This window comes from Pteronotus mesoamericanus, unplaced genomic scaffold (assembly GCF_021234165.1).
Source record: "Pteronotus mesoamericanus isolate MK-2021 breed Mesoamerican mustached bat unplaced genomic scaffold, CSHL_Meso_final contig_68, whole genome shotgun sequence".
In the NCBI taxonomy this organism is placed as follows: domain Eukaryota; kingdom Metazoa; phylum Chordata; class Mammalia; order Chiroptera; family Mormoopidae; genus Pteronotus; species Pteronotus mesoamericanus.
In genome coordinates, this window is record NW_026555234.1 from 2,906,604 (window position 1) to 2,922,580 (window position 15,977).

Consider the following 15,977-nt stretch of genomic DNA (forward strand, 5'->3'; position numbering starts at 1 on the left):
AAGTCACTCCTGCAAGAGTGTCTGTGCAGCAAAGTTTCTGGTAGAGCGGGGGCGATGAGGCAGATGGGGCCCCGACAGGGGGTCCACCTGCTTGTGCCTGTGCCTCACATCCAAGAGGGGCTGGTGACCTGGGCTCGGCCCACCTCCGCCACCCAGAGCCTGCCTTTCCCCTCGCTCCCTTCCGGCAGCAGGAAGATCCCTGGGACGCCAGCTTCCCATCTCCCTCTGCTGCCCCGCACAACTGTGTAGCCAAGGCAGTTTAAAATTTCACATTCCTGGCCATTCTTCGTTTTTATCTCTCATCACGTCTCTTGAGTTTCGAGAAATGCTGTTTCTGTAAGTTGAGTTGTATCCGCACACTGCCCGCGCTTGCTCGTGGTACATCACCTGTGGCTGCTTTGTGCGAGCGCAGGGCCCCCAAGTCGCTCGGAGACCTCACTACGTGCGATCCCATTTACTGTCGGGCCCTCTGTTGACCCCTGGCCTCCATCCTAGTCGGCAGGCTCACGCCAGGCTGACCCTGCCCCACCTCCTCACACACCACCCGAGAGTCACATTCCTGCAAGTCCTGGTGTGGGAAGAGCAGCCCGGAAGTGCTCTCTAGCTCACGCACACCCCATTTCACGTGCGTGCACAGCCTGACTACAGGAGCGCGGGGCTGCCCGGAACTGGCTGAGGAGATGTCCCCAAGGGCTTACCGTGCTCTTGGGCGTGGGAGAAAGAACAAGTCAACTGATGCCAGTGTGACTGCAGGCTGCCCCTCGCAAGCTGTATTAACCCATCTCCGTTTAATCTCCTGGGAAGGGAAGGAGCTCCAGACTCCAGCAGGTGAGACACTCCGCAAGGTCACCCAAGAACACAGCCGAGCCCCCCACCCCCCGGCCAGCTTCCCTGGGTTAACTGACTTATGAAGAGGTGAGGGGACCCTCTTAACTCGCCAGTTGGTCAGGGGTGGGGGAGGAGGGAGCCAGGAGGCCTGAAGGTGGCAGTGCTGGAGAGAACGGGGTGCCTGGCTTCCCCAAGCCCCACTGGAGACCAATGACCTTCATCTGCTGTGTTTTGTGCCGAGCAGGCCAGCTTCAAACATCCCACTCCAACCACGGTCCTGCGCTAATCTCCACTTAGAAGCCACATAAGCAGCAGCGATTGGCCCACGTCCCTTGGAGTTCAGCTGCACATATATAATCATGTCAGCTGTCATCTAGACCAGAACTTAAAAAAATAATATTGCCAGAAAATGATATATGGCTAGCTCAAAAGCTGTTAAGCTGAATTTTCATTTTTAAAAAAATCTTGTCTTTTGTCCTATTAGCGTTTAGTCCCTGTATGTCCCCTCCCCCCGCACCCCAGGCGTCAGTCTGCTCGCCTTCTAGGAGTCTGTCCCCATTTTGTTTGTTTCCTCGTTAGTTCATTCTTTCACCGGTGACTACACTTTTAATTTTCTCAACCCAATTTACTTTTTTGTAGGTAAGTAAATATTTAAGCATTATGTATTCCAAATTAAAAAAGTTTTTCTTTACAGCACCCTTGTTAACTTACGCTTTCTGGAACTTGCAGTGTCTTTATGCAGATATTAAACCTCAGCTTTTAAATTATTCTAATTTTTCCTAATTTGTCCTAATTACTACCTGCTGCTTAATATCAACCATAAGTTTAAAAACCGTTCCAGCAACATAGATGTTGCGTAAGGAAGCTGTTTTCATATTCAGTGACTGCGCTGTAGGGATATACTAATTACTTACAGCCGTACCCAGTAGCTGCCAAATAGTAAACACAGCTTAATTGTTCTTTCAGCTTCTGAACTCAGTTTTTCAGTTTGTAACCAGTGAACCACCTGAACAAAAAAATATAAATGTGTAACGACACAGAAGGTCCACGAAAGCTCTGGCTGAGGTTACACTGTCAACCTCTCCATGATGTACTGAGAAATGAGAATTATACCCGTCTGTGAACACGCTCGATTGGCCTCCAAGATCTCAGATAAATGACACGAAAGCAACCTATGCTGCATGGTCACCGAAGGTCTGCTGCCTAAGAGGACCATCTTACAAGACAGTGTTTAAGAGCAAGATCGACGCCTCTTGTATCTCCAAGGAATCCTGAAGGTTCTACGTTGTTGGGGTGAAAGAACAAAACCCTCATGCCAGTCACCCAAACAAATGATTTGACTGTTCATTTTGAGGGGAAAGAAACGGCATGCTGTGGCTCAGTGTGCCACGGTGTCCTCCTAAGGGGCGCGCTCCCACACCCCTTTACCGCGCTCCTAAAACCCAACGAGCAACACATCTACTTTCAGACCAACAGAAAAGGAAGTAAATATGTAAAGTCCTTTCCACAGAAAGCTTTTCCAGTAAAATTAAGAAATTTTAATTAGTTTAAATTATAAACCAAGGCTTGGCAACCGTATATAGACATGTTTGCTGTGAACAAATGAAAGACTGTGACGTTATAGTGTCAATTCCAGCTTCAGAATTAGTTGCAATAATTTACAAAATTTTCTGAGAAACTGTACAATTTCCTTAGGTTTACAACCAACGTGGAAAATTTAATACGATAAATAATTTACTACTTATCGCAAGAATAAGCTATAGAAAACTGCATCACTATTAGGATCGAATAATAAGAAAGCTTTAATGGCTCAGTAGTTTTTCCAGAGAGTGTATAAATATATAAATCTTTTAAAAGTAATACTATTTGTTGGGCCGCAAAACCCATCAAAGTAACAGTTTTGCCACAATGCACAGGTAAGTTCATTCGCTTTGCTTGCCGCATAGCTCCCACCAAGCAGCTTTCAGGTGAGAACTGGAAGACATTTAAAAAGCATACTCTCCGTGAAATAACGAAGACGGTGAGAAACAGTGTGCAAACAATAAACTTTAAAATTCCGCACTCCGACAGCATATGCCTATTAACAGGATTTTTCAATCGATTTAGTTAATACTCGAGATAATCTGAGAAGGCAGCGTCCTCTCGCAGTGTGGTCCGGCCAACTCAGATCGGAGGTCTTTCGCTGCAACAGGGAAAGTGGTCCTCGGTCCGAAACAGGACGGGGGGCTCGTAGCGAGTCTGCCGGGGCCCAGTTGGGGGCGCCTTGTTGAAAATGGAAGGCACGGGAATCGTATGCAGTAGTTTCCGGAACGTACTGGGGAAAGACCCCAGCTCGGCCTCTGCCTTGGCGACCTGCTCTTCCATTCGGGCCACGCTGGCGCCGACCATGCCGACGAAGGCCTCGAGTCTGTCGATCTTGCCGTACACCCGCCGCATCTCGGTGGCCTTCGCGTAGATGCGAGGCACGCCCTCGCTGACGACGTGGGAGGAGTCGCCGCGCAGCATGTCCAGCATTCCCACGAACTCGTCCACCCTGGTGAGCAGCTCCTCCAGGCTCGCGTCCAGGGCCTCCACCTCCGGCCGCGCTCCGGCGCCGGGCAGCAGGCAGGCGGCGTAGCCCGCTGCGGCGCGGCGCAGCAGCGGCAGGTCGCGGCCCGGCGCGCCCAACTCCGGGCCCTCGTCCTCCCACGGCCCCGAGGCGCTGCTCTGGCTCTGGGACACGTTGCCGCTATCCCCGCTCCAGCCCACGCCCTGGGGGTCGGCCTCCTCCGCCCCTGATTCCTCCTGACATAGACCGCCGTCTGCAGAGTGACCCTCCATAGCCCGTGACTTCCGGGCTCCCAGGCTGCTTCCGGCCTCTGCGTACGCGCACGCACAGTAGCACGCCATTGCTTCCGGCCCGCGTGCTCGCGCACGCACCACTACGACCCCCCCCTTGCGGGCTCCGCGCGCGCACTCACGCGCGTGCACGCTGAGGGCTCTGTGCGCATGCTTCAGTCAGAAACTGCATTTAAAAACGAAGGTGTACCGGCAGGGCGGTGAAGTGCTTACAGCCTAACGGTGCATGTTCGTTACTTTTTGCATCTCATATAAGCGTGTAATCTCTGTGGGTGAAAAGGGGCCACATACGAAACCTGACAAGTCCAGGGAAGGTCTGCGTGACAGCCATATGCACTCAGAGACAGAAAGTAACAGCACAGGATATAGTCTGAAGTTAAACTAACCAAAAGCAGGCTAGGCGGGCAGTCATTGCCCTGGGCTAGGATCTAGTAACAAAAAGTTAATCTTTACCTTGATTGAGCCTGCCTGTTGTCTTTTTGTATCTATGGTAACAGAGCTTTGGAATGTCAGGTCACTTCCCTTTATTCCAAACTCCTGGGGCACAACCCCCGCCACCAACCACCCAGATGCCCTCACTGTTACTCTTGTTCCTTGTTGACTGTTAACTATCCTGCCCCCGCCCCCCGCCTGTGTAAAGAAGTGCGTGTCTATCATTTCACCCTCTTAGCCAAGGCCAGAGGTTTCCCCGCTTTGCTTTCTCCCGCCTCCCTAATCTCTCACCAGCAGATTTCATGTAACCTGATTGTAATGTATAAAATAAGGTGCAAAACTGCCATTTCTGGAACATTTTCTCAAACTGTTGAGGTGTTGCTTCCTGGCAATTGTCATCGGTTTGGCTCAAATAAGCTCATAAAAGTTCTTACAGGTTTGGATGTTTCTTCTGTTGACACCTCTGTCCTGATGAAGATAAAGAACGTGCTCAAGACCAGGAAGGGTTCCTTTCTGTTCCCAGCTTTTTCTTGCTACTTACAGTGAAATGGAAGAGAGGAGAGATTAACAAAAGATATGCTTGATGACTTTGAAAGTTTCCAGCCTCTTCAGATGGCTAAAAACACAGGGATAAAATTAAGAAATGGTTTCATAGCAAAGATGAAATCTAGGGCACTGCCAGAAAAACCAAAGGGTTTGACTGTAAAATCCTTCAGTTGTCCTATATATTGTTAAACAAGACAAGACATCTTTGTCTGAAGTGCCTAACTTTCACCCATTTTTATGCTCAATTATTAGGCGTTGAGTGGAGAAAACTTAGAAAACAGAAGGAGACATCTTTCTGAGGCAGCATAGTAAGAAACTTGGAAAATTCCTTGGCAAAAAGAGGAGGGAAACAGAGGCAGAGAGCTGAGCAGTGTGCAGCCGGGTGTGGAGGAGCAGCAGGGCGGAAGGCAGGCAGCGGGCAAAGCTGGGAAGACAAGGACCTTAGCCCCAGGGTAACCTCTCCTCCGGGCCTTTCCTCCCTGAAAATAACATCTAGGCCTGAGGTGTGTTTCAGCTCTAGGCCCAGAAAAGCAGCAAAACCAGACAAATGACTGCACTCTAACCTTGGGACCAGCTGCACTGAATAATGACCCCTGCCCTGGCGCCGACCAACGGTGAAGCCACGCCCCAGAGCGGACACCCTGGAAAGCCGGTGCACACGCTCTGCAGAGCCTCGCGAGGATCTCCACCCTCAAAAGCTTTGACGAGGAAGGACCCGCAAGCAATCTCACTCCCCGCCGCCCCCCCGCCCCCGCCGAGCATGCCTGTGCCTTTCTGCCCTCCTCTTTCTTCCCGTCCCCAGCCATGTACCTCCTAAACTCCGGGGGACCCCATGAGCCTTGTGCCTGGGACAGCCATGGGCAGCGACTGTTTATCCTGGGCAGATGCCCTGAACTTGTCCCCAAAGCCCCCCCTTTTCTCTGACTGCCCAGGAAGCTAAAGCAGCGGGCCGAGGCTCACTTCTGAGCCCTCCTGTTGCTTTCTCTGTGTTATGCCCAACCTTGTTCTCCTGTTCCGGCTTTAATAAATGTACCTCATAGTCACCTAGACTTGTGTGAAATCTTTCCTACAGGAAGTCAAGAACCCACGCACTACCAACCGGCCCTAGGCAGACCACTTTCCGGTAACATTTCTGTGGCAGAAAGCAAGGACATGTTCAAATAACTTTGGGGACATGTCAAAAGGACACAGAGGCCAGCCTAAGTGGGTGCCCACAGGCATATCAGGGACAATTTGGTCATCAGAATAATGGTAGTAATGATTACAACCCGTTGAATAATACTGGGGACTCTGAGTTCATAGAAATATAAATACATGAATAAATTAAGTGCTTAAGGAACAGAATATTTCCATAGTTTCAAAGTACCTCAGTACAAATTCTTATTAGTTGCAAAGGTGAAAAGAATAACTCGATAGTGGAGACGTGTTTGGTTGTGCCCGTGGGAGCCTATCAGGCTGGCTTCTGTGTCCTTTCCACGGATACCGGTCATTCTTCAAACGCGTCCTTACTTTCTGTCAGAACAAGATGGTTAGATACAGCAAGATCTTTCTTGCCCAGCTCTGGAATGGCCCATTTTTTTCAAATACCGTCTTAATCTAGTGATCAAAGTGACCACACTGAGCTACAGGACAGACTTCGAAGTCTTCGAAGTATCGAGTGCAGGGGAGGTCAAGGGGGGAGAACAGCTCATTGGGGACAAACAGCAAGGGGCCAGGCCGGAAGGCCGTGGTGTGGAGGGGGCGCCCTGAGAGCACCCAGGGCTGCGGCGAGGAAGGTGGCTCCAAAGGCCACGGGAAGGAGGAGCTGGGAGGAAGGCAGGTGAGAAGGCAGAGGGGGCAGGGTAGCCGACAACCAGTGCCTCCGGGCTTGCAGGGGGGACAGGGAGAATGGTCTAGAAATGCCCAGGAACCCTGACGGAAGCGTGCGGGATGGTGGAAGTCACCGTGCGGGAGAAGCTGGTGCTGTTTTCCGAGGGGCCAGGAGCTGTGTGGGTGGCGGGCAGGGCGTGCAGGCAGCCGGTCCTGCAGGACGGGGGCGGGTCTGGGGTGTGCGGGTACAGCCAGGGTTGGTGCTGAGCAGGGAAGGAGTGACTTGTGTTAAGCTGTGGTGGCGAGGAGCTCTCTAGGCCCACTGCTGCCACACTGAGGGGACCCCTGAGGGGGACAGGCCTGGGGGATTGAAGCCTGAGTTCGGGCTGGGCCTAGCCGACAGGGCCCGTGACCTGCTGTGCTCAGCCAAGAGTTAGTCAGCCAGGCTGCAGTGGCCTCGGCGTCCACTGGCATACGGGCACTCTACCTGGAGAAGGTGAGAGTGCACCGTCCTCGCTTGGGGACAGAGCTGGGCCGAGCACCAATTCTGCAAGTCATCAGCAGGGGGCGCTGGCTGTAGCCTGACGGCCCAGGAGCCCTCTCTGGCTGCTTCTGCTGGAGGAAATGCAATTACCAATCATGATAGGGCAGAGACACCTGTCCTGGATTAAATATTTTTTTTTTTGTATGTGTTTTTTAACAGTCTGGCCCTGGCCAGTGTGGTTCAGTGGATTGAGCACCAGCCTGCGAACTGAAAGGTTGCTGGTTTGATTCCCAGTCAGGGCACAAGCCTGGGTTGCCAGCCAGGTCCCCAGTAGGGGGCGTGCGGGAGGCAACCGATGTTTCTCTAGTGCATTGATATTTCTCTCCTTCTCTTTCTCCCTCTCCTCTCCTCTCTCCAAAATAAATAAAATCTTTTTTAAAAATTTAAAAAGTCTGAAATAACCCAGGTATCCATCAATGGATGAACGGATAAGCCAAATGTGATGTATCCATACAAAGGACTATTATTCAGCCTTAGAAAGGAAGGAAACTCTCATCCCTGCTACAATGCTGATGCGCCTGGAGGACAGGGTGGTGAGCGGGATGGGTCAGTCACAGCAAGACAAACACTGCGTGGTTCCACTGATGCGGGCTCCCTGGCAGAGTCAAATCACAGAGGAACTAGATGTGCTTGCCGGGCCTCGCAGGGGGTTGTTTAATGAGCATGCAGTTTCAGCTTTGCAAGATGAAAAATTTTGGAGCTCGGCTGCACAGCAAGGTGAATATATTTAACACTACCGAACTGTACGTTTAGAAATGCCTAAGATAGGCCCTGGATGGTGTGGCTCACTGGATTCAGCACCAGCCTGCAAACCAAAGCGTCGCCGGTTCGATTCCCAGTCAGGGCACCTGCCTGGGTTGCCAGCCAGGTCCCCAGTAGGGTGTGTGTGAGAGGCAACTGCACATTGATGTTTCTTTCCTTCTCTTTCTCCTCCCTTTCCCTCTGTCTAAAAACAAATAAAATCTCTTTAAAAAATAAAAATTACCTGGCTGGGTAGCTCAATTGGTTAGAGCATCATCCCAGCATGCCAAGGCTGTGGGTTTGATTCCCCAGTCAGAGTACAAACAAGAGCCAACCAATAAACACATCAATAAGAGGAACAACAAATTGAAGTCTCTCCCTTCGTCCCTCTCTCTAAAATCAATAAATAAAATTTAAAAATAAATAAATAAAACACAAAAAATGATTAATATAATACATTTTATGTTGTATATTTTTACCACTATAAAAAATTTTCCCCTGATCTAGTAATCCTGGTTACAAATGGAATTCGTTTTGGGGAAATTAGCTGAGCTTAAGTTAAAGATATATGCATGAAAATAAACAAAAACTAAGAACAAACTATCTTTAATAATGAGCAAACGTGGGTAACCTCATTCCGGTGAACTCCATGCAACCATTAAAAAGTGCTCATTGGACACGGCTTCCGCTTCACGAGGTGCCAGACACCAGGTGTCCCCTGGGAAGCCATGAACTCCACGGAGGTGACCGAGGAGCGAGCACTCTGCCTCCTGCTCAGGGGACCTGCACAGAGATGGGTGACAGAGAACCGAGGGAGGCTGTTCTTTGCAGCCGGAGTCTGCTCGGCCCACCAGCCGGGGGCCGGGAGGAGCGGCGGTGAGACAGAATTCCTGGGCCTCCGTGCCACCGCGGGGCCTGCATGTGCCAGGAAAAGGGTCTGCCTCAAAGCCGGGCACTTTGATGGAGACTGTCCTGTGGGGTGAAATTGGAGAGATGGATGGACATGGGCCCTATTGTCTTTCAGGGTTGAGGCTGGGACTTGTAAGGACCTGTCCAAGATGCCCAAGGGCACTGGCAGGGAGTGGTGTGCGGCTACTCACCTCCCCAGCCGGCTGCGCTCTTAGCTGGTAAGCATGGAACGCCGCCCGCCCCAGGTGAGGGTGGTTCACTGGATCTTGGCCAAGAGGCCAAGAGGCGGTAGGTGATGAGGACTCAGAAGAGACTTTGCTCCTTGAAGCAGCTGAGTAGGTCAGGGTTGCTGCCGCCTGGAGAGCCGGGGCAGGACTCCGCGGCTGGAAGCTTCTGCAGCCCTGCTGCCGAACCCGCGGGTTTCTCCAGTCCCCACTCTTGGCATCGGTTGTCCCACCGCAAGTCCGCGGCCTCAGGTCCCTGCACCCCGGCTGTAAGCAAGGCCAGGGAGCGAGGGCCCCGGTGTGGGCAGCAGCTTCTGCAGGCTCTGTCCCCTCGCCGGTGATGTCATGCACAGGATGGTGACTCACTTGTGAAGGAGCAAGAAAAAAGGAAAAACGACCTCCGCTCTGGACCACACTTCCAGCTCCCCGCCGTGGCATGTGCACCTGGCTTTTCACACTTTACTTAAACGTGCATCTGCTCTCATCTACTTTAATGAAATCCTCCTTGATCAAAAACACAGTCATCCCTTCCCCCTCAAGGGACAAACCAAAGCCTCAGCATTGGTGAGTACGCGGTCAAGGTCAGGGTCTCTCAGTGATGCCCAATCCTGCTCTGGGGACAGTGGCTCCTCCGGTCCAAAGCAGGTCAAGTCGCTGACCTAATCCCCAGCTGCGGTTGCTCTCCAAAGACTGGGAGCATTGGAGACGTGACCGGCTGCTCACTGGGGTGATTCTAATGCTCGCTTAGGATTCCTTTCTTCTCTGTTACTGTGTTTTATGTTCTTCATGGCCAAAAAAGAAAAAATAGCATTGCACCAATAAAAGATGTTACCTGACCAAACATGTTCGGAGAGGCAGAAGGTGGAGGGAGGGGTCAGGGCTTGATGAGTGGACACACAACGGACTGAACGGAGGCATGTCCCGCGGTCCTCCCTGGGGTCCAGTCTAGGGTGGCGATCCCCATGCTGAACAAACAGAAGCAGGGGCGAGCCTCCCCTGCTGGGCTGGCTCGGGGTGGGCGCTCAGGAAGTGGCCCCAGAACGGACTACCAGCCCGCCTCTGTCCTTCCTTCTCCGCGTCTCCACCGGTCAAGTGAGGAGCACCCAGTGACAAATCAGTGTGTTCTTTGGTGTATGTGGTACTGAGGCTTTAAAGAAATAATCAGTTTCTGAGACCAGGGTCATTTCACAAGTATTTTATTAATCAGACGGCCATCAGTTCGATCAGCCCAGAGAAATAATCACTGTCAGGAGCTTTCTGGAAGCCGGGGGCCTGCTCCTGTGCCCCCTTCAGGAATCCGGGCCGGCAGGGTGTCAGTTGAGTCCCTTCTGCTGGAAGAAGGAGTGACAGGCAGACGTGATGGCAGCCACAAACACTATGAACTCGTTGAAGTCCACCGTGGCATCTCCGTTGGCGTCCAGGTCCTTGAGCAGTTTGTCCACGGTCTCCTTGTCCCTTCCGGTCTAGAGGAGACAGGGGCCCAGGGTCAGCGGTGAAGGCGCCGCAGGGCAGAGGAAGGGAAGCCGACCTGAGCCCGGCCCGCCGTGCACCCCAAACACCGGCGCCTGTAAAGGAAAGACTCTGGGCGGTGGGACCTGCCCTGACGTATTTCGAGGGGACCGTCTCTGGGTCACATAATGCTCCCCACCATGAGGGTGCCCAGAAAAGGAAACGCGCTCTCGAGCTCTGGCCCTGCTCGGTTGCTGCGTTCCACTGGCCCTGTGGGTGTCGCTGTAGCGGGCACGGCTCAGGTCCCGGTCCGGGGCGCGAGACAGGGCACCGATCGGACCTGCCCGAGACACCAGGGAGCAGCAGGAATCCGAGGTTCAGACAAGGTCCTCGCCCTCCCCAGCTTGGGCCCCAAGGCGCCAGGCTTCTTGCGGAGGACCGGGTGCGGGGTCTCCCAGCAGCTGCTCACAGGACAGCGCGAGCGCGGACCTCAGGGAGGGAACAAGCACCTCACGGTACGGATCCGAGCAGCAGCAGCAGAGGGCGCTGACGACCCAGCCCCGGACCCGCAAATCCGAGAGCCACCGAACCCGGTGCGGCCGCAGGGCGGGACGCTTGAAGCCTTAAAGAGGGAGCCGGCCCGACCGCCACCCAGGGCTCATGAAACCCCGACTACACATCGGGGAGACGCCACGGTGGGCGTCGCATAGTGCAGCCAAGCCCCCGGCTGTGCCAGGTTGCTCCGTGATTCCATAGGAACCCCAGTTTGGGAGTCCCTGGCTTCGCTGCTGGTTCTCCAAAGGCACTCCCAGGGCCAGCTGCGTGGGGCAGGGTATGCAGGGAGTATGCACGCTAAGTTCAAAAGGAAGTGAAATTGCATATAAACGAGAAATTCGTTCACATCAGCTTTCACGTGGAAAGAGGCTGTGTGGGGGGGGGGTCTCTTCCCTCCACATTTTTGTATTTTTACATTTTCTACCAGACATACTTACAATACTAGAGAAAGGCAAGTGAACTTAAGTTTTAAAAATATATCTTGGTTGTGTGCATGTCTGGACAGAGAAAGACGTGATGCACCCCGGCGCTGGGTGTCTTTTAAGTGATAAGTAAGGCTCAGCGTTCCTGGCTGCTGTTCTTCAAGAAACAGTGTCATCCCGGACCCTCAGGGGGCAGGTCTCAGAGCTGCTTAGAGGCGGAGGAGGAAGTGAATAAAGGGCGGGGGTGGGGCGGGCAGCGGAGGCTGCAGAGGAAGACAGATCCTCTGCTCAAGCCCCCTGGGGAGGCCCCTCTGGGAGGCTCCCAGAAGGTCAGCTCTGGACAGACAGGGGCCAGGATGGGACCTCCTCTGGCTGTACTCCTGTCGGTCTCACGGACACCAGGCCGCAGGGACCTGGGAATGGGGGGAGGAAGCCAGCAGGCAGCCAGTGGACAGGGGTGTTTGGGGCCAGCTGCCCCCACCCCCCGACTCAGGTCCCGTCCCGCACAGGGCCACGGGGGCGCCAGAAGAGGAAGGATGCTGGCCACAGGTCAGCTGGTGCTTCAGCTCTTGCAGGGCTTGCCCGGCCCGTCCCCTTCTTTTCTAGAAGCTCCAGAGAGTCCCCTGCCCGCACCTCCCCCCACACCCTGCCCCGCACCCGCCCTGCCTCAACATTCCTCAGTGGCGGGAGCCTCCCCGTGGGGCAGCCTCGGCTTGACAGTGTCTGCCCCTTCCTTCTCCCTGCCTGTCCCCATGCTCCCTCCCCCAGCAGGCCCCCTCCGCAGGGGGAGCCCCTCATTCTGCCTCCACCCGCGCCTCACCTGCAGGAAGCCCGGCAGCTCCTTCTCCAGGAGCGCCTTCATCTCCCCCTTGCTCAGGCTCCTCCCATTGCCGTCCGCGCCCGCGTACTGGGCAAAGACCTCGATGATCAAGGCCATGGCGGTCTCCAGGCGCGACATGGTGCTGGTCGCAGCTCCGCGTCCCTGGGGGTGGCTGGTGTGGCTGAGGAAACGGTCCAGAGGCGGCCTCTTGGCACTTTTAAAGCCCAACTTCCTGTTGACACAGAGGGTGGGACGAGCAGGGCTGGACGGTTGGGCAAACCCTGCCCCTCCCTGTCCTGCATTACTCAGCTCCTGAGAAATGCGTCGTGGTAGTTTCCTGGTGCCCTGACCTGGGACCCCCCCAGGCCCAGGTAGAGCCCCCCCATTTTACTGTGCTTCCCTTGGTCTCGGGGTTGTCACCGATCGACAGCGGCGACGACACCACCCTGGGGGCGTTGGCTGTGGTGTCGTCGGCTGAGTAACGGGCGAGTGGGCCCGCGCTTCGCCCCGTCGTCCCGTGGCCATCAGGCAGGCCTGGGGCCCCGTGGGCAGACAGAGAACGCATCTGTGTGAAGGAGCGTGGGTCTGAGCGCCGCTGTGCCCTGTGGCCTGCCCGCTCTTCAGAACACCCTGTGGGTCATTCGGTGGACCCGCCGCCTCAGCTCTGGGCGGCTCCACGACCTCGCAGTTACAGGTTGGATGTGAAGGTCCCGCCCGGCTTCTGCCCGGGGGCAGGGCCGGTCTGGAGCCCTCAGCAGCTACCAGGGTGCGGGCGGAGGGGCCCCACCGGAAGCCTGACCAGCTCTGGGGAGGCCTTCCTCACTCAGGGACGGAAAGTAACCCCCCGGGATGGTCTGAGATTAAACCTTCCTGACTGAAGGCCAGGCAGCAGTTGTTGCCCTGAGCTAGAACCTTCCAGTAACAAAAAGGTCAATCTCTACCTTGATGAGCCTGCCTATTGTCTCTCTGGTATCTATGGTAACAGAGCTTTGGAAGGTCAGGTAACTTCCTTTTATTCCAAACCCCTGGGGCACAACCACAGCACTGGAGCAGAGCGGAACCCACAAAAGACCTTACTGTTACTGTCTTCGGGTTCACTGTTAACTGTCCTGCCTGGGCCTGTGTAAACGAAGCCCGGCTACCGTTTAACGCCTCACCCAAGCCGGCAGGCTTCCCTGCTTCGCTTTCTCCCGCCTCCCCAGTCTCTCACCAGGGGGTTGCAGGTAACCCCCTTAGGCCTCTGCTTTGATGGTTGCACATAAAATGAGGTGCAAAACTGCCAGTTTCCTGGAGCATTTTTCTCAAGCTGTTGAAGGTTTGCTTCCCAGCAATTGTTGTCAGTTTGGCTCAGATAAACTCACAAGGGTTCTTACAGGTTTGGCCCTTTCTGACGCGGAAAAGGGGAAGACAAGGAGAGGCCCTGGGGCTTTGTGTGGCCAGGAGGGGTCTGGGTCACATCTGTGCCCCTCCCCCGGCGGCCTCTCGCTTCTCCCCAGCGGGGGGGCATGGACGTGGAAGTGCTGTCCCCGGGGAAGCCTGCAGGACCCCCGCTGCCCTCCGTGGACGCAGGGGGAGAGCCTGGATAGAACCTGAGGAGCAAGGAGTGGGTTGGCACTTAACAGGACCAGCCACAGCGACCGTGGCCGGTGCTCTCTGGCCATGTCGCCTTCTTCCAGGCTGCCTGTCCCAGTGTGACTCCCCCCACCCCCGGTGGGTCCTTTGGGAAGAGGGAAGGACAGCTCCACTCACTCGTCTTAGGGGGAGATTCTAGGGCCCAAGTTCTGGGGCTGTGGCCTCCAGACCAGGAGGTGGAGCCCCGCAAAGGGACCTACCAGCCCCGATGCTATCAGCCCAGCAAAAGGGGAGCGCTAGCGCCCGGGCTGTTAAAGCCTGGCCTGGCTGGCCGACGGGGGATGGCCAGTTTCCGTGTGTGGAAGGAAAGGGGCCGCATATTAACCTGACCGGCCCGGGGAGGCCGGCTGCACGGGAGGGCTGCAGAGGGAAAGGGAGTGTGGGAGCACGGGGGACCTCTGTCCCTGGTGAACCGCTGCGCCCCAGACCCAGTCAGAAGCCAGTCTTACCTGTAGGAGCGTAATTACCTCTCCTGCACTTTGTCATGTACACAAGGTAAAATTAGAGCCTAAAAGATGATTTCATGGCGTAAACAGTATTACTGGAAACCTCCTACTGCAGCTCATAAAGTATATGGAAAACGTTCCATCTGCCCAAAATACAGCCGAGGGAAGTCGTGCCCTGGCACGCAGGGACACCTCACACTCTTTAGCTCCAGGTGTGGTCGCTGGGTTTTATCCAAATGCCACTGTCTCAAGATTATAAAAAATGTATTACTTATGATTTTGTATGGGCCGAGGCCTTCCCTTGCAAGGGAGTGATAGCTTTAATGGTAGGTAAATTATTTTTAAAAATTAATTCCCAAGTTGGGGGATCCCCTCTGAGTCGGTGATGGAGGGGCTCCTTTACTAGGCAGGTGACGCAATCCATTGGTGATATTTGGCCTGTTCTATAGTATTTCCATTCTGCCTATCACCCCCAGGTCTCTGGGTTGGTAGAGCACACAAATGGTACGAGGAAAACGCAGCTAGGGACATCTTCCGAAGTTTGTCACCTCCCTTGGCCGCAGGCTGTCCTGGTAGCGCTCCTCAGCCTGAAGTCTATGGCAAACACAGCCTTTCTCCTAATGAACCGGTCACCCGCCGCCCTGTGAGTCTAAAGGGAGGGATGGATGAGTCAACATTACCTAGCAGAGGCATTCTGCATGATGATGACGATGATAATGATGATGAAGATGAAGGCTCATTCACCAGCTTACAGGGACTAATAAATTAGTAACGTTTCACTGTGTGCTTCCAGACGGCGAAGACTTCAAAGACCACGGCTTATCACAAGGAGATTTTTGTCCATCAGAAAAGACATTAAAGGCTCCCCAATACTGTTGGAAGGGACCTTACTAGGGGTCTAAGGGCAAATGGACACGTGCCCCTGTCCCCGACACTCACCCCATCTACAGAGAGGTCAAGGACTTTTCAAGGACAGGAAGCCGCCTACCACGAAGGCGGAGAGCTACCCCGGCCAGCAACAAGGCCTGCATGTTCACACGCTGGTGCTGCTATTGGCTGAATGTACATAAGATGGTTTTTAGGTTGTTATTTTCTTCCTTGTGGCTTCCTAATGGAAACAGTGCCTGCCTCCCTAGAGCCCCTCCCTTACGAGATATGAAACATTTGACGGGGGTACCTGCTCATCTTTCCTACCTACTGGACAATAATACTCCAATTATTAGTCACAGTAATGAAGTTAATGCTTTGCTGGCCACACATTGGGCTTCCCCTACGATGAATATGCACTTTGGTACATTTTTTCTCTATGTATCTATTATCAAGGACCCACCCTCGGGGAATCCCTCCAAGAACACATCCCTGAGGATTCCCCTGGGGACCTTGGTATATGAGCCATATGAGGGCGTCCCTTAGTGAGGAGTGCGCAGCTCCGGCAGGGGATGAGGGAGAGCTCCGAAAACACCCGGATGTGGTGGGGAAGGCGAGCAGCGACCTGCTCTGGGTGTCACGGTGTGTCCTGTCCTCGCACTCAGCAGCCACACACTTGTGGCCGGATGTCTGTGAAACAAGGGAAAAACAGTATCAATGGGTCCCCCCTTCAAAAATTCGGATGAGATGTGCAGAGCGTGTGCGGTTGGCTGGGACGCTTGTTCCCCCAGGCGCTTCCTTGTCTCATGTTAGACATTTTCTGTTCCCAGTGGGTGTTTTGGGTTTAGTGCCATTACTCCTGTCCCTGAAGGTAAATGTTACATGGGATGCAGGAGAACGGAAGACAAGCCCTAA

The 15,977-nt window shown here is 54.1% G+C and overlaps 2 protein-coding genes across 2 annotated transcripts; both read right to left on the reverse strand.

Annotated features, from left to right (window-relative positions):
- Positions 1-2,343: 2,343 nt before the first annotated feature.
- On the reverse strand, positions 2,344-3,666 carry BLOC1S4 (biogenesis of lysosomal organelles complex 1 subunit 4). Its single transcript, XM_054582218.1, has one exon. It carries the CDS (start codon positions 3,646-3,648, stop codon positions 2,992-2,994), a length of 657 nt encoding a protein of 218 aa, XP_054438193.1. The 5' UTR covers positions 3,649-3,666; the 3' UTR covers positions 2,344-2,991.
- Positions 3,667-10,057: 6,391 nt separating this feature from the next.
- Positions 10,058-12,339, reverse strand: S100P (S100 calcium binding protein P). Its single transcript, XM_054582219.1, has 2 exons — positions 12,118-12,339; positions 10,058-10,334 (listed from the first exon to the last, which is right to left on the reverse strand). The coding sequence occupies exons 1-2, from the start codon at positions 12,253-12,255 to the stop codon at positions 10,185-10,187; spliced, it is 288 nt and encodes a 95-aa protein (XP_054438194.1). The 5' UTR covers positions 12,256-12,339; the 3' UTR covers positions 10,058-10,184.
- Between the last annotated feature and the right edge of the window lie 3,638 nt (positions 12,340-15,977).